The following is an 18320-nucleotide window of genomic DNA, read 5'->3' as shown; positions in this document are numbered from 1 at the left end:
CTCTCTCTCTCTCTCTCTCTCTCTCTCTCTCTCTCTCTCTCTCCCTCTCTCTCTCGCTTTCTTTCTGTTTGTGATCCACACTGACAGTGTAGCTCGTTCTCCCGCGGGCCCAGACAGTCAAACCGATCCCCAGATCACCTCCAACGCCCACCTGCCTCCCCCAGCTCCGCCGCCCAGCTCTCCAAGCCCGTGTGCGGGCTGCTCCATCGGTGTGTTACCTCTGTTGGCCTCCTGCTGTGGACCATGTGTGAGTGTCTGCGTGGAATATTCAGAGTCACCTGGACACCTTCCTCCAATGCAGGTCAGGATAAATAACTGTGGACACAAAATTGGAAGGGTATTGTCATACGAGCAATTGGATTATATGACAAAAAACACATTTCCATTTTCTCCTAACTGTCACATAGAAATATGATCTACTGTGATGGCTGAGCTCTGGGAGATACTTTATTTAAGGTTAGGGAGTTCAAACAGTTTTAAAAAAGTGTCCATTTCTATCATGAGTTGAGAATCTTTTCTTTTCACACTTTCAGCCTAAAACTACTACCTTTGGATTTTTTTTCTACTCGTCATCTTCATGTAATATGTTTGTGATGGGGAAAATGCAGTTCTCCTATTTTTATTTATTTTTGAATATGCTTACTTCACCACTCTATACTCATCCTACGTGCAGGTGTTGGGATGCTAAATGCAATGTTTTTGCGATTGGTATAAGTGGACCAGATCATTTTGTTGTCCTGGTCCATGTTCAATATTTGCTGATACTGTGGCCAATGTTTGGTCACATCTGTAACACCTCGTGATGATAATATGATGTCACGTGAGATCTAAATATGATGAGGTTTCTAATAACTGAAAGGTGTGGTGTCTTGTTAGCTATTAGCAGCTATGCTAGGTAGCCAGAGTCACTCGCAAACGTCTGTCCTGCTTTGTGTAATTCTGTTTCATGATTATCTCCCAGAGATCGACGAGCCCAAAGCAGCAGTTCATTTGGCCAGCTGTGTACCATCACTCTTCACCACCACACTTGTGCCCCACTGATCATCAGATTCTTTTAAAAATTAAGAATGGAGGATTGGAGTTGCATTTGGAAGTTGTATGACACTTTCCTATAATGACTATTTTTATTATCCTCTGTGTCCACTGCTCAGCAACATGAGCCTTCCATTAAAGTTATGTTTCTGTTCATTTAATGGATATAAATCTAATAGTCAGTGCTTTTTTTGTTAGTTTTATTTTGCTCTGGTGTCAATCTGAGAAATATTGGTCTAGAAGTTTTTGGATTTTGTTCGTCAGCTAGTTGCTGTGTCAGCTGTCTGTCGAGGGTACACTCAGTTCGTCAAAGGAGGATTGGAGGTGTTAATGGTTTTGTGTGCTGCCAGGAAACCAAAATACTGACCTAAAAGGCTAAAAGCTGCAGAGTTTGTTGTTAATTAGGCTCCTATTACCATTAAACAGCCATTTAAATCAATTTCAATACCCCTATAACTTTCCTGATCCCTTGTTTATTGTCAGACAAGAGGAGATGAAGACTCTTGGCACCACATTCAATCATAGTTGATGGGATATGGGTTAATGGGAGATATCCATACTTTTTTCTCAATCAGCCTCCTCTTCTTCCAGAAACCACGGCTTGGACACTTGAAGCTTGAGAGAAGACAAATCTACATGATCTCAATCAGCGCAGATAAGACAGTCCCACTGCATTTATATTTTGTAGAAATCGTACAATAAACCACAAATGCTGTAGCGTTTGGAGAAATTAACTCGTCACGTTCATCTCTATTAATACCTAGAGGTCAGATCAGCACACAGAAGGGTCATTCAGTCCCAGGGAGGAAGTGAGCATTGTGTCACTGAAAACTGTTTAGTTTATCTCGTCGAGCTGAGGATTTTGATCTACTTCCTCTATGTATGTGTGTGTGTGAGTGTGTGTGTGTGTTGGGGGGGGGGGGGGGGGGGGGGGGGTGGGGGGGGGGGTGCTTGTTGGATGGTCGAATATCTTTGGGAAAAAACCCTACTCAGCATGTTTCTGGGGGCATATGTCCGACCATTTCTGAACCCTTCTGACACCAAGGACCTGACACTTACACCCACATTACACTGTGATTGGTCAGCTGTGCGTACGTGAGAAAGAAGCCAGGGTTTGGACCTCTTTTGAGCTTTCTTTGATTGTTCCTTTGGTGTAAACAACCAAGTTTAAAATTTCACCTGTCTAACAGGAGAAGCATAAATGTATACATACAAACATAATTATGGCTGCTTAAAGGCAAAACCACAGGTTGTGTTTAGACTCTCAGACCCGGCATGTTTTTCAGTGTAACGCGCAACCTGCTCCAGTTTCTTGGCCCATTTAAGCATCGACAAGGGCATAGCTGCGGTCTGGTGGGACCTCCACTCTTCCACAGTCCTCCTTTAGCTCCCCAAGTTTGTTTCTTCCCTGACTATCCTCGCTCCTGCCAATCACACACATTCAAAGACTCCTGTGAATGTCTGCCGACCTCCCATCCGACGTCATATGAGCGCGTTGCTGCGGCTTTAACTTGATAGTGGTACTTTTGGTTTTAATAAAAGAGCATGTAATCCATCAGTTCAGTTCCTTCACTGAGAGAGAAAAACAGATACCTCTCCTCTCTCCATCTCTCTCACCCTCCAACCCTCCCCTGTTTCATGGTCCCAGGCCTCCCCCGTATCTAAATCCTGGCTTTGTGTGGGAGCTGGAGTGCAACAATGACCATGTTAGCTGACACAGTGCTAGATGCCTGATCTGCGCTGACAACATCCCCCCCCCCCCCATCACCCACACCATCACCCCCACCGGCACGGCTCTCTGGCAAGGGACACATCCATCGCTCTACTGTAGGGCTGTGGGCTGGGTACGGGGCTGGATAGTGTTGTACTAAGTCCATGGGGGGGGGTGTGACAGGAGCATTGGTCTGCATTTGAATGTGGTTTTTAAAGCCCTGGTCTGAATAGAGGCTTAAAGGATCTGCACACCCATGCAGCTGTTTTCCTGTATTTTGGCTAATCAGAACTCTGCTCAGGTTGTAGTTCGGCAGAGTTGCCAGGAAAAAAGTTTGGCATTGTACATATCTGCAAACCCCGAATATGTTGGATTTTGATGATTTTTGCTTTCGGTCAGAGCAAGCGACGTAGTAGGAGTGACCATTATTGAAGGTTATATGGTGTAATGAAGAGTATAGCCATTGAGAGGGGTGGTGGATGGGTTAAACAATAACGGGACTTTCACCCAGGAGACAGCTGTATGGGTCCCATGTGAAACCAAAACTAAACATTGACTTTAGGGTTGTTGCAGAAGAATGTCTGCTCAGGGCGGTCGGTTAAATTACTCTAGCTTCTTATTATTAGTTAAGTATTAGTTATTCTGACACAAACCATGATGTTTTGTTTAACCTTAACGAGATTTGATGCCGAAACCCAAGTAATCGTTTCACAGCATTAACCACGTAGCTTTGTGTGCTTCTGCAAACGTGATGCAAAGCTGATATGAAATGTTGACATTCAACATGTTCTGTGGTTTAAAGAAACGCAGTCTGGCAACTAAGTTGTGTAGTTTGGTGGAGCTATGATGGTGGGAATAATGCAAGTACGCCAGATTTATTAAACCAATAAAGAAGGACAAAGTTTGAGGTTGTCCAGCTCTAAGATGTCAATCAAGTTGAGTTTGGGTTTGTACCGACCCACAGTCCAGAGAAGAGGTAGAGCGAAAGTAAAAACCCTTGTGACGGTGTATTATGGGTGTGTGGGGTGCTGCAGTTATTGTGAATCCATGAACTTGATTGAATAGCTGACATTAGTGGTTGATATTGGTGACATCAGATTCTTTATTTTGTCTGAATAACTCGTAGAAATTGAACGAGGAGCAAATCCCGCGTCAGCGCTCCTTTTAGAAGAGATTCAGTGGAACCAGCACGGGTGTGCAGACGCTTTAATGCTTTGGATTGACTTTTCATTTAGTCCACTGACTTCAGTGATCAGTTGTCTTCCTTTCAGCATTACAGACTTTACATCAGAATATGTTTTATTGTTTCATGTTGTATATTGATCATTTTATTCCGAGGTTTTGGCTGCCAGCCCCACCAACGTCTTCTTTCGAGTTTAATCTCAGTCGGTAGTCTAAATCAATAAATAATAAGACATTTTCACAGCTGTTAACAATCACTTATAGAATCTGCAGGCATCTATGCGTCATACAGTTTGGGATTACTTTACAGTGTCAGTTAAACTTCTTTCATGCAGCTGAATTACTACCACTGGAGTGAATGCCTCTCCGCTTCATTTCCCCTCAGTGAGTGCGAAATTGTGTCTTGCTTTGTGCGCGTTAGTGCCACCTTGATTTATTTTCCACTGGGTGGCAGGTGCTGAATATGAGCCTATAGATACAGCGTATGTGAGGTTAACGCCTGTGGGTCAAGCCCTCAGTGTGACCAGCATAAGTCCTGCTGAAGTGTCCTTGAAAGAGACACAGAACGACCACAAAGATGCAAAACAACTACAAAGAGACGCAAAATCATCACATTTTGCAGTCATTTTGAGTCTCTTCCATCCTTGGTGTCTAGCTCCTAAGTGGGAGGGGTGGGGTGGGGGTAGGGTGGAGGGGCTTTTACATGCCTCTGCTCATGGAGGACTATGGCTTGCCAGCCAGTTGGTTTACTACAAATCATCTGTAAGTACAGGGAGGGGAAGCAGACATAGACATACACACATGTACAGACAGATATGCACTGACATGTTGAAATGCAGACATGGAATATACAAAGACAAGCCGACAAACACGCACAAACACACAACAGCAGCTGCCGTTCCCCTGAAAGAGTGAAAGAGTCACACTTTTCTCTAAAATGAGATCCAAGTGCCTGCTGTTCCTATTTTAGGCCATTTGAGATCAAAATAACTTCCCGACAACATCACTTGTTGGAGCGCTCATCCAGGCATCTGAAGACCGTTGGGATTTTATTAGTCTTCTGGTTTATTTTGGCTTCCAGGTTTGAAGTTATATCGCTCAGCTGGGATGTTCAGATCTAAATCACCAACAGACAGCTTACTGGTGAGAAAACCCCTGTGTCTAATGTAACACAACATGTAGTTTTTGTTTTTTTATCTAAAGATGTTGAACAGAGTACAGCACATTTTTGGAAGCTGCCCTATTGGTCAACTTGCAGATTAAGTCACTCTGGCACTCATTCATGCAAACTCAGCATTATACAGTTGTATGGTAGATGAGGAGGAGCATTATCCTAAGTAGAAATGCTGACCTTTGAGCTTTTATTTTATAGCCTTATGTCTGCATTTGTGTAGCCAGGTCTATTTGTAAAACGGCCACCGCTATATCACTTTTACATTCCTCCTGGAAACAGGGAGAGGAGTTCCTGTAGTTGATCCCTGATCATTGTGCTGATCTCTTGCAAAAGAAGAAAAACACTTGGCCTCAGATCATTCAAACTCAATGTACTCACTTTGTTTTAGAGCTGGAAAAATATGATATGAGATAGTGCAAGTCACCTACAAGCACAGCTCTATTTGTTGTGCCCAAATTGTCAGATACGGAAAGTGATGGATTTCATAAAACCGTGTTTTTTGTTGAGGCCTGCTGGGAGAGAAACAGTCTGTGGTCTCACCACTCAGACAGAGAGTCTACTATGTCACAAACTTTGTTATCTTCTTCTCCCTCCCCCCTTTATCGCAGGCGTGCAGCCCCGCCTCTCGCTGCCCTAATATGGGGGCATCTCTCTTCCTTTTCGGGCCAATCAGGCAGCTGGATGCGTCCCTCCTGGAGATGCCATGGGCTCGGGCCAGGCCTGAGGCTTCAGTGAGGGGAGCAACAGGCTGGCTAGTGACAAGGGGAAAAGGCTTTAGATAGATAGAGGGGGAAAGATTAAAATAAAAATACCAAGAAGAACAAGTGAAGCAGAGCAGCCGAGGACAGACAGGAAGTGAATGTGAGGGAGAGGGAGTCTTAGGGAAGAGAAGAACAGAGAGAGAGAGAGAGGCTGAGATTTAAGCTCCGCAGGTGGAGGTCTGTCACCTTTGAACCGCTGGAGGAGGCACGCTGAGGCTGAGAATTAAGGTAGGCTGGGTGGATGTGGTTTAATGAAGTCTCTTACGCCATTGGGCTCTGCAGTGTTGCTCTGTGCAGAGAGGGATGTCAGGTAATTGAAGTCACGGTCGAAAAGGGGACTGATGGTTCACTTTCTGGAGTAGCAGGCCATACCTTTGTTCCTCTTGGTCCTGTGCAATTACTTTTAAATCAGCCTGAGGAACCACCTTTGTTTTTCAAAAGTTGCTTCAACGTTCAGCAACTCGGGGAGCTTTGCAGAATAGTTGATGTAGCAGCCTGCAGACTCCACATTGCTGACATTGGGAGAGCAAAACAATAGCGCGCTGTTTAAAACGCAAAGACACTTTTAGTAAGACAGCTGTCGCTTGTGTTTATTCCAACATGCCAGTTGCTGGTTACAAATACTTGAGTATTCACTCAGCTTCACGGGAACTATTTGCAGTGTGGCATGCCACTATGACTCAAAGTTCATATGAGTGTTTTGTAACGTGACCCGGGTCAAATAACACTTGAAAATTATTCGTAGCATTTACTTAAAACTTTAGGTATGCCAGGTGGGTGGGGCACCCCGACACTGGACAAAACCACACGTACCACGACGTTTAGAGAAAACTAATTTCTCATGATAATAGTGTCCAAAAATAAGTTGAAGTGGCGGAGCTGACGGAGCTGCTTGTGGCAATACGCGCTCATTTCAAATAACCCCTGTCTGAATGTTACACACTGGCGACAGCTGCAGTGTGATGGTCATAGGATCTGTTTGCCCCCCCCCCCCCACACTGCAGCTCCACCAGCCTGGTATGTGTTGGCCCAAAGTGGGTACAGAGGAGGTTCAAGCCAAAGCACATCCACTCTGTGAAGGAATATTACATAATGCATGCGCTGGGTCACATTTGGGCCACCGATACTGGTGCTTACATTATATCAAATGTATACCAAACAGATTCTACTTTCACAACACATTCTCACTCCAAGCTCGTCAAATACCGACGCTTGGCCGGCGTCCCTTGGCATCGGGGAGCGGCGCAGTAGGCACACCTCTACTACCCATTTATTTTCAGCATCTTAAGACAGCGTGTCAGTATACGCTCGTTACGTGCACAGTGTCTTTTCAAAATAATCTTCCATCTTCACAGGAAGTTAGATTTAGGCAGCAAAATCACTACATTAGATTCAGGACAAATTTTGCGGCTCACGTGACTTACGACACTAACGACTCACGCGGCTAGTGACTCGGGTGACAAAATATCAACGTTTACTTTTAGTTTCACACGGGACACGAACACTGTATTCCTAGACGAAATTCCTACCTGCCCTAAGCGGACTCTCACACACTGTATACAACGTCACATGCTCTTACCATCCATTAATGCTGCTGGAGGGTTTACATTGGAGTTAGTTGATGGCGAGGGGCACCGACCAAAACGTCGATATTTGACGAGTTGGGAGTGAGAACCCGAGGAGGACTTTTCAGCAACTCTTTCTCTGGTTAGGTATTTTTCTTTCCTTCCTTATCAAGCAAATATTCCGATTTAGCTCCTTAAAACAGATATCTCCATTAGTTTAGGAGAACAGGTTTGGATTGATACTGTTTTCTGCTGAAGATGATTTATTGCTCTCAACTAATTGTTTAGAGTCCAACTGTATCAGTATCATACTGAGCTTAAAACTCAATATTAATAATTATTTTGCAATGTCAGCTACTGAAATTCCAGTGAACGTGCCAGCATTAGCACAGACAGTCAACAGGCAGCAGTGAGCTACGTGGTAAACAAGTCATATGGTGACAAAATTATATAAATACTGTGAAGCTACTATAAGGTTCTGAGGGCCGTCAGATTCCTCATTACTTCAATATCATACAACGCCAAATCAAAGGCAATTTTACATCTTCAGCTCTTTTTCACCAATGTGTCAAACGATGTTGTTTTACGATCTTTTGACACTTGATTGCTATAATATTCTATTTAACGTAATAATCATTCGATTACCTAAATGTACATTTTACACAATTAAATGTACAGAAGCTCGGCTGCAGAATCTAGTTGTTGTTTTTATTTACTTAATTTTCTGTCGTTGTATGCTCTCAGCATAATAGATACTTTAATAAGTTGTTGTTGTCTCTCCGTCATAGTAATGGTATAGCTGCCAAACCGCTCTTTACTCCAGCTTGTCTAAATGGAGGCCAGTAACTGAACCCTCCTCTATGTCCGTACAGACTGTCACAAGGATCACAGGTCTGATGCTGCAAATAAAGTCATAGGTGTCAAACTCTTGTGGCATTTTGTTGTTGTGGACACTGTGATATAAGTATAAGTAGTATTTTGGGGTAACTTGTTGTCGGAAGATGTGTGGGAAATGCAAAAGCAGCAGGTATGATTTGTGCGATGGGCTGAGAGTAGCTGGCGTGAAAGCTGAAATGATGGACGCTGATAGCAGTTTCCTGGCGACAGACTTTGGGTGGTGGTGTTTGCTGTTGTGGGTGTGGTTAATTTTAGACCAGGAAGTAGGGTGAAGAGTCGATTGGGCAGTTCAGGAGGGAGATCTCGAGAGGAAACGGTGCTTGATGTCTGTATGAGGGTGAACTTCCCTCAGAGTACACAGAGAGAAGACGGGACGACTTTTCAGGAAGCAAGACTCGTGTAAACAAGTGGCTCGGGCGCAATAACAGTTAATATCTGAGATTTAATGCTTTGACTTTAATTTAATCCCAAACTGAGAAAAACTATTCATAGTTGTGGCACTTTTTTTATCCTCAAATTACCTTGTGATGTCTCTCACCATGTGCCGAGTGTATCTGTCAAGAAAATCTCTGTTTCCTGTTTGTGTGGAGATATTTCCTGTCCAGAGCCCCACGCCAGCGGGTGTGTCTGGTTTTGTCTGGTGTCTCAAATTGCCAGGAGACATGCTGGGATCTATCACACTGATCTTGAATATTATGCTGTTTGGTGGACGCTTTTATCTAAAGAGGCTCACAGCAGCAAGCGCATCCTAAATGTTGGTGTGTCAGTGTCCTGTTGTAGCCACTGAACTCCACAGGCTTTCTCACTCCTCTCATGCTGTAGTGGGGCAGCACTTTGTCCATCTAATTATCATATTATATAATGTATATATGTATATTGTATATGTAAATGTTAAATGGACTGTACTTGTACAGCGCTTTTCTAGTCTTCCGACCACTCAAAGCGCTTTAACACTACATGTCATCATTCACCCATACACACCCATATACTGATGGCAGTAGCTACCATGCAAGGTGTCACCTGCCCATCAGGACTAACTAACTAACATTCACACACCGATGGCACAGCTTGCGGGAGCAATTTGGGGTTAAGTGTCTTGCCCAAGGACACATCGACATGGACTAGCAAAGCCGGGGATCGAACCACCGATCCTCTGATTGAAGGACGAACCTGCTCTACCACTGAGCGTCAGTCATGTATATGTATACATATATACGCATACATATATATGTATACGTATATACACTGTATATGTATACTATACATATAGATAGTATCCCCCTTTACCCCAAATTTAAAAAATATAAAGCATTTTATTTTGTCCTTGATGATTCAACAAATATAACCATAAAAATGCCACATCAATATATCATGTGTTACTAATATCTGATTGGTTGGCAGTCTAGAACCGGGCCTCGTTACAGATGAACATAAACATTGTATTTTCGGTGGTCCTCCATTATGATACCACAGTTTTGTTACCACAACCCATCTCATATGGTTAGATACAGCGTAACGCAAGTCTCCCTTTGTATAAAAGTGTTCATTTTCAGTGGCAGACTTATTATTATTCGTTCCATCATGTAAACCCAAAATTCCAAGATATTATGTAACTGTTTTTACAGGCTGAGTAGCACTCCTCATGGCAAGTAAACTGACCTTCACTGTATCTGTCTCAAGTTAAGCCAGTGGAGTGTCTCTCCAACAGATATGCTGTCCATGTTAGTTTGAATTATACACAGACCTCACTGTAAACAGGCCAATACTGCAGTTACTAATAAATAAGTGAAATTCTTTTCACCTTCATTGTGTGCCGGGGGAGGCAGAAACCCCGGAACCTCCCCAAATAACACCACAACTATCCCAATGTCTAAAGGGTAATATTGGTTAAATGGGAAAATTACTTTTTTGTAATTTGGGTGAACTGAAGCTTTAACTGTAATCTATCTTTGATACTGCCAACATGTGCTTGATATTGAACATGTTCATATGTTGGAGACGTGTTGACAGCATGGTGACGATTGGATGGTGCTTCATTTGTCTTGGTGAATAATTACAGAAAATCTATGAAAGAGAGGAAGTTATCCCGCTTGTTCATTTCCAGCTAAAACGTTTCTCCTTTCACTTTTCTGCCTTTTTTTTTGTCACATTTGCCTTTATTCCTCTGTTGGTGAATTTATTTCCCCATCACTACTGCTGTCCCCACAATGTCCCATGACTCCTTTTCATTTACCCCATGTGTCCAATCATCTCTGTGCCCATGTTCCTAAAGCCTATTGCTTATTGGATGCTGCTCTTCAAATATAATTGTGATGCCATCCTTCTGCTCTTCATACAGGCAATAAATATTGTCACACATTTTCAATTGATCTTACCTTGTGGCTCCGTGCATGTGAATGCATGTACATATTGCATGTTGCCTTCTGGCAAACTCCATGCAATGCACAAGCCGATAAATCAATATGTATACAGTTCTTTGAAAGTGTTGAACAGAAGAAACAATTAATTCATTTAAAAAGAAAAGAAATCAATATACTGCCTCCGCTAAATCGTCAGTGTTCTCGCTCTCAGAATAAACTAGTGACACTGATTTCTGAATAGCAGTGTGTTTTTGAAGAACTGATGTATTTTGTTGATGTGTTTTCAGCCCGTCTGGTCTCATGGAATAGAATCAGTTTCCCTCCTCCGGTCTTGTGACTCTCCCAAAATTAGATCTAATACGGTTTGTGTTTTGTACTCAGGCTGCCACCAATTGTGAAAAAGTGTTTTTGGTATTTCCTCTGTGTGTGTGTGTACTCTTGTGTGAGGAGAAAACCATTTTTTTTCTATATCTGGCCTCTGCTGATAATTCAATCCACACATAAATCACAAACTCACATCCCCAGCTGTCCGTCACTGTGCTACGTCAAAGAAATGTCCACTTTTTAAAGGGTAGATGTGTGGTTGTTTTCTTTGGGTGGACACCTGACGCTGGAGTCCTGCTATTTCTGAGCCAACTATAACATCATTAACTTAATAGGATTAGAGCAAGAGGGTCAGTTTCACAGGACTGCTGCTGTAAATCAGAGCAGGACAACAAAAAATATTCAGCTCACATCACACCGTCACATTCCCTGACAGACGCTGTCAGCCGGGCTTTGGACTGTCCTCACCAGATAAACATTTGTTTTGGCTCTTTGATTGAAGTACGCGTACGATTTCCTGACGGATGACTTCTTGCTGTTGTGCAAATGATGTGGGAGTAGCTTACCGTCGTTTGCACCAGAGAAACAGGGCACGGTCGTGTGGACCTTTAAGCACACAAAGCTTTAGTGTCCAAAGGAATTATTGTTATGCTGGGACTTTGGAGAATGATCCAGTATTGACGCTCTTGTCTGATAGGGAGGGATGGACCCTCAAGTCCGGGATCTAGTTCCAGTTTCTGTTTCTTATACCAGCAACATTGCTTTCTTTCACTGTGAAATTGATCCTTCCTGAACCCTAACAAAAGGGTTGTCTAAGGAAGATAAACATTGCAGTTTGTGTGAGAAAGTTGGTTAGTCTTCCTTACAATGGTACATTTTTCTTTATATGGCAACATTTATATCACAACATCTCTCCTTATCTCTGTTCTCTACTGACTCCTAAAACTCATCAGTAGCTGCAACCATCGATCATGCAGAAACAATTGTAGACATCACTGATTGCATTTAAGTCTAACATAAACAGTGAAAAAGGAATTATTATTTTAGTTTTTTGAAAGTTTAAAGTTGTGTGAGAGTTTGTTAACGGATGTTTTGATATAGTTTTGGTGTTGTTAAAATTCATCAAGGCTTTTCTCCTTTTCTTGATGCTTCATGCAAGAAAAACAACTGTTTCTTCATGAATTCAAGGTAAAACAGGGTGAGCAATTGATATGCAAATGCTCATTTTGGGGTGAGGTACTCCTTTAAGCTGTCTTTTCCGCTCTGTGACCTCACTAACAAGCCCGCCCGCATTATCAAATCTACTCACGACAACTTAATCCTGCTCCTGTTAGACAGAGCGCAGAGGGTCTGACGGCACCGACCAGCTCTGCTCTCTGGTGAGAGCAGTCAGACGGCAAGAAGTGAGACTCTAGAGCTGAATGGTAGCTGCTTTGGATCATACAGTATTAGCGGGTTGCTCTGCATCTTATACAGTATTAAGAAACGTTTTATACCAATTAGACAGATGATTATTATTTAATTTATTAATAGAATCTCTGGGAAATAATGTGACATGTAATTAAGCGTGGAGCCTCCCAGACAGGAAGAAACCTTGCTTTCACTTGTTTGTGCTTTTTTGATTACACCTCCTGGATATTTTTTGTGACTTTTGTCAATTGTATCCTTGTTAGGCTGTTATTGACTTTTCCTTTGAATAAAAATCTGCTTTTCACAAGCCTTTTTTTTAAAGGTTTCCCAAATTCGGGCTAAGACGGGCTCTTTGGTTTGGCCAAGAGGGGCGTGGTCAACAGGAATTACTGGGACTGGGATACATATGTATTTGCTATTTCAAATAAAGTGTATTAAATCAGTGTCCCACACCTTTAAAGTTAGATAAAACCTGCAGTTCATTCCCACTCAGTATTACATTAGGACAGGACGGCTGTTGCGACCTGAACTGGCTTACTGCTGTGATGGAGAGTGATACAGAATCCCACTGTTACATATTCTACTACATGTGGATCTGGGCAGTCATCAGGCATGTGGAGGCCTGCAGGTGTGTGAGTCTGATCTATAATAAGACTGCACTGCGAGGCATTTCAAATCTTCATCTCCTCCTCCCCTACCATTCCTCCATTCCTCCTCTCCGTTGAGGGAGTGCCACCTCAACCACCTGCTGCCGTCTGTCCGTCCGTCCCACAGAGCTGCAGTTTAAAACTGCTGTCAGGTGCTCAAGTCTAACTCTAGCTGATAATCCTATTTTTACTTTAACTGAAATATTCCGTTTTTTTCAAGAGGACCTTTAGCTACAGAAGATTTCCATTTTGATAAACAAGAAGAAGTTTTTAAGTGAAAACTACTACTGATAACTAAAGATATTGCTTTTTGTGGACACAAAATGTACAGACAACATTGTCATTACTGTCACTGTTGAGTTTACTGTAGGTTAATGAAACGCAGCAGGGATCACTGCTCATTTGCACTCTGACTGCCACTTTGAGGACGTTAGTGCGGCAGCTGTCACACCTGTTGTTGCAGCACTGATTCAATGCCAGTCACTCAGCACAAAAATAATGGTTGAAAGCCTGGATCTCAACAACGCTATCAACAAGTACGTTACCCAAACTTTGCTTGTCAAACTAAATGTGTCCGAATATCTAAACTATGTACGATTTACTGTTGAATTATCTGCACAAAATCGGAATTCTTTTTTTTTTCAATTTATCATATACTATATAGCACAAAGAACATTAAGTTGTACCATTTCTCATTTGTAGATTTTTATTTTGGGTGGGTAAAACATCTGGATATGCTCAGTGTCCAGAAGTAGATATTTTGCAGCTTGGGCAGAAGACTCCGGCCTTTTGCGCTGTAACACGTGGCTAACGTCGTTACACGTGCTTAACATGAAATGGTCGTGCGTGGTTAACATGAAAGAGTTGTGATTAACACGTGATTTTTGTTACTTGGAACGTCGTGGTTAACGTTGAAGCATGTAAATAACGTGAAACAGTCGTGGTTCACGTTGTAAAACGTTGAATGGTTTAAGTGAAAGGGGCATGGTTGATGTAATGCACGGTTAATGTTGTGAAATGGTGGCAGTTAGGCCTAGGCAACAAAACCACTTGAGCGTATTATAATGACACAGATTTGTTTACATTGGAGTTAGTTGCAAGCTCAGTGCGTTTCATAGAGACGCCTAAATTGACTTATATTGCGGTGTTTGGGATGTTTCTGGGCATCAACCTTTTTTAAAATGTAGCAACCAGGTGCCAGATTGTAAGCACGCATCCAAGAGGAAGCTACAAAATGGCGGACACAGCACAGAAAAAACGCTAACAAAGCGAGGCGAAACTCCAAGTGAACAGAGCCCTTTCCAAATCCACAATGAATTTGTAGTATTGGCGTAACACTCATTGAGCAGAGGAGGAGGGGCCTACTTTGAATGTTGTGTTTAGAAACCGCAACCGCCAAATCTTACTCAGAGTTGGTGATCTACCAGGAGCTCAGAGGGTTTTGGTGTCTCCGTTCTCATCACTTAAGAGCGTATCACTCCATTTGCAAAGGGTCCATCTCTCCGAAACACGTTCTATTCCATGAACGCCCGTCTCCGCTCCTCTGTGACTGATACACTGGCGGCCGGGCAGAAGGAATGTGTGTTATGTGTTCTTGTGACCTGTTGGACACCAGATACCTCCGACCCACCCGCACAGGCACGACATCCACGCTGACAATCCAGACGTCCGAACACACGGATGGGCTTTCTCCCAAATACACACACACAGCTCAGCTGAGGCAGTTAATAAAAAAGTGATCACATGAAGACATTCAGAAAACTCTTCAGTTAAATCAATGGCTTCTTTAAATAACAAAGTCTTAAATGTACTCTCTACCAGCTGATGTGATTTAAACAGGCTCTGTTTTTGTCATTGGAGCTGCGAACTCTGCTTCATCGGTTGCTGCTGGCATCTTGGCTGCTCTTACAGCTCGCATCATCTCTCGGTGATGACTGGTGGATAGATATCCAGCCTGGCAACCTTGAATGTCTGAGTGGACATCAAAGCATCAGGAAGCTAGCCATGGAATCTGGTCATCGGTCTTGTCCTGGTCTGGACCGCTTTACTGTATTTGGCCGCACCAATTAGCGAGCCCCTTTTACACAGTGGTGCACTGTATCTGTTGTGATTGACTTCCGTCAGTTACACTAAGACATTATGGCAGCAGCCTTCTGGGTATATGTCTTGGGTGGCTCTCTTTTAGTGAGACAGTGTACTATTTGTCTCCTGGCATCACTTTAATCAACATACAGTATTTAGTTCAGGATATGGTAAACTGGTTGCTGCCGCTGCTGCTGTTGTTGTTTTCAGCGGTTTCACTGGAAATAAAAAGACCTAGACAATCCTACTCTTACTGCTTCTATCTCTTTTCTTCACTATTTCATATAACGTTCTGTTTCCTGGGGGAGACTGTCAACTGGACTTTAAAATGTAACAAGCACATTAAGTAGACATACTGCTAATAATGCTTATCTAAATTGATAGGCTACCAACTCTTTTTATTTTTGCAGTGAACTACTGTCATGGATGTTTTGGGGCAGTTTGAGTAGTCGTGTCCTTTTTATTCATACAGCCTAATATCACAACAGGGGGCTTTCCAATCTGTACACGACACTGTATACGACACTCATTTTCAACTCTTCGATAAGGACAAAATACCCAAACAAAAAACTTTACCAGGGAAAACAATGGAAGAAACCTCAGGAAGAGCAACTGAAGGGGGATTCCTCTTCCAGGACAGACAGACGTGCAGTAGATGTGGTGTGTACCATGAGATTTTGGAGACTTTGGATGGTTTTGGCTCGGGTAGCCGGTGCAGAGGCATGACCAAGACTGTGGAAAGAATCTAAAGACCGCTGTCCCAGAAGCTTCAGACTGACGACCCATGTCACGATAGCAGACGCTAAAAGTTCACATGCACCTGCCTGTCATGAACACACCTTCTTAGGAAAGCTACTGGAGATAATTTATTGTTAGATGATACAGTCCTGTTTAGAAGGCATGTCAGCGGGGACCGGTGTCGTCCTGCGTTTACCGTAGACTGTACGTAGCAATTGTATTGAAACAAAATGTATTGAAAGAAATTGTGAGAAATGCCATTTCAGACTGACCCCAGAGTAAAATGTCCGCAGAAGTGGAGCACATCCACAGTGTTATATTGATTTTATTTTTTATATTTTATTTTATTTGTTTTAAAAGTAAAACAATCACTCTAAATACTGAGATCCTCAGAGACATTTTATTCAAAGTTTCAGAAATAAGTGATTGAGATGAGGAATCATAGGCAACACAAGGGCAAAGAAAAGATGTAGAAAATATGAAAATCAATGAAAACAAATCAGCAACCATCATAGTATAAAGTTAGAGTAGCATGATCAACTATTCCTTTTTCTATACGCCTCATTTCTGTCTTTCTTTATTGAGCAGTTTGAGTTAAATTCATTGAGCCAGTTCAGGAAATGACTTTCATTACTATTTCTTATGACTCTCATACGCAATATGATGAGGGCCCTAGTCATGTCCACTTACTCTAACTAGATAAGCTAAGCTAGGATATTACCCAAAGAACTGAATAAAAACCAGAATAACCTGAATTGTTTCTGTTTTTTTCTGTTTCAGACTCTGACAGAGACCAAGAGGACAGCCATGTTTTCAGCCAGACCAGAGATCAAGCCGTAAGTACACAGACGTCCCTCTGCTCATGCAAATACACAAACCAACCATGCTACTGTCAATGTTCTTTAGTGAGAGCCGTAACACTGCATCAGTATTCACTGAGAAGGAGATGGTACATGTTTTATTTGTGTTCTCAATCCCTTTTAAAAGTGCCATCTGTCCTTCACACAGTAGTAACATGCTGCACTTCAGCTCTGAATGTGTGGACGACACTTTTAGCTCAGTGGAGCGATGCTTTTATGGGTTTGCTGTTTGATGACTGAAATGAGCGTTGACAGACGTCCCCGTTTGTTTTTCTGCACAATAATTGACTTTACCGTGTTTGCTAATGTTTCAAATGTAGTAAATTATTACACTCATACTTTAAGAAGAGAGTTGTGCATTATTTTTTTCAATGTGAGCCTCCATATGCAGGGTGCTAAATCATTACAGCTTTAGGTTTAGTGTGTGTGTGTGTGTGTGTGTGTGTGTGTGTGTGTGTGTGTGTGTGTGTGTGTGTGTTGGTAGATCATTACAGGGAGTGTGTTTTTATTGATTTTCACACAGTAACTGATACGGCCACTGTGTGTCAAAAAGGTTTAAGAATTAAATATTTGGTTGTCGATGATGAATCTTAATGAGTCTTTTTGAAAAGCATGAAAGGAATAATAATATCAGTTGTTCTTTTAAGGATTTTAGCTCACAATCTGCTCCGGAAAACGTGTTGTTGGTAAGAGTCGGAGGTCACGGCGGCCAGACAACAGGTGAAGCACTAAGACAGGATGTTTTTACAAGATTAACCATGCGAGGGTTTAAGAAGCGTTAGAGGAAGGAGATGTGGGAGGCTGGGACATGACGTGTTTCCTCCAGAGAGGAGGTAAGAGGTAAAGAAAGAAGAAAACAAATACACACACACATTACAAATAAAAACTCCCGATAATAATGATAGTAACACGATAGGATCGATATTATTATATAGATTTAATTAAATAAAGGCAGGACATAATTACCCCCCCGCAGAGAGAACTGTGTCCCAAATCATGAAGTAACTCAGAAAGATAAAAGGAATTCAGTCGTAAAGGAAGACCATCGATCATCTGCAGAGGATGACGATAAGTTGAATTTCCTCAGAGATAGAAAAAAAAGACATATTGTTGCTGCCTCTGTGCTGACTGAAGTTTCATGATGACATCCTCAAGTTTTATTGGGTTGGTAGCAAAGCGTGTTCAGCATACAGAGTACCTCAGAGTACAACAGCTTGTATTTCCTTTTGTCAAGCTGCCTTAACCTCACATGCACACCGTGACTTATATTCAAAGCTGGGGAGCCTGGAGCTCCACTTCTCTCCGGTTGCTCCACTGGAGCCGAGAATGTCAGCGGTTGCTGTAAAATAAATTCACGTTCGCAGGCCCCCGTGTGCTTTAGAGTCTCCCAGAAGCAGCGGCGCGAAGCAGCGGCACGAAGCTGCGATGGAGGCCCGGATGATCTTGTTAGTTAAAGTTAAAGGGAAAAACCTCACCGAAAGAAAACGCTGCTTCTTGAATGTTTCAAAGTGACTTAACGCCATCTTCTGCTGTGTGGGTTGTGCAGGTGAAAGACAAGAGGCGGTCGCCCCCCTCTA

The 18320-nt window shown here is 42.5% G+C and overlaps 1 protein-coding gene across 1 annotated transcript in view; it reads left to right on the top strand.

Annotated features, from left to right (window-relative positions):
- The first annotated feature begins 159 nt into the window (after positions 1-159).
- Positions 160-18320, top strand: part of prx (periaxin) — a 38121-nt gene continuing 19960 nt past the window's right edge. Inside the window, exons 1-3 of the mRNA XM_031863424.1 lie at positions 160-301; positions 16664-16719; positions 18290-18316. Coding sequence (XP_031719284.1) covers positions 244-301; positions 16664-16719; positions 18290-18316 — 141 coding nt within the window. The 5' untranslated portion in view covers positions 160-243. The remainder of the gene's footprint in view (positions 302-16663; positions 16720-18289; positions 18317-18320) is intronic.

This window comes from Anarrhichthys ocellatus, unplaced genomic scaffold, assembly GCF_004355925.1.
Source record: "Anarrhichthys ocellatus isolate YVR2014 unplaced genomic scaffold, GSC_Weel_1.0 scaffold29, whole genome shotgun sequence".
NCBI classification, from domain to species: Eukaryota; Metazoa; Chordata; class Actinopteri; order Perciformes; family Anarhichadidae; genus Anarrhichthys; species Anarrhichthys ocellatus.
Note: the sequence above shows the minus strand (reverse complement) of the source record. Positions and strands in the feature narration are given on the sequence as shown.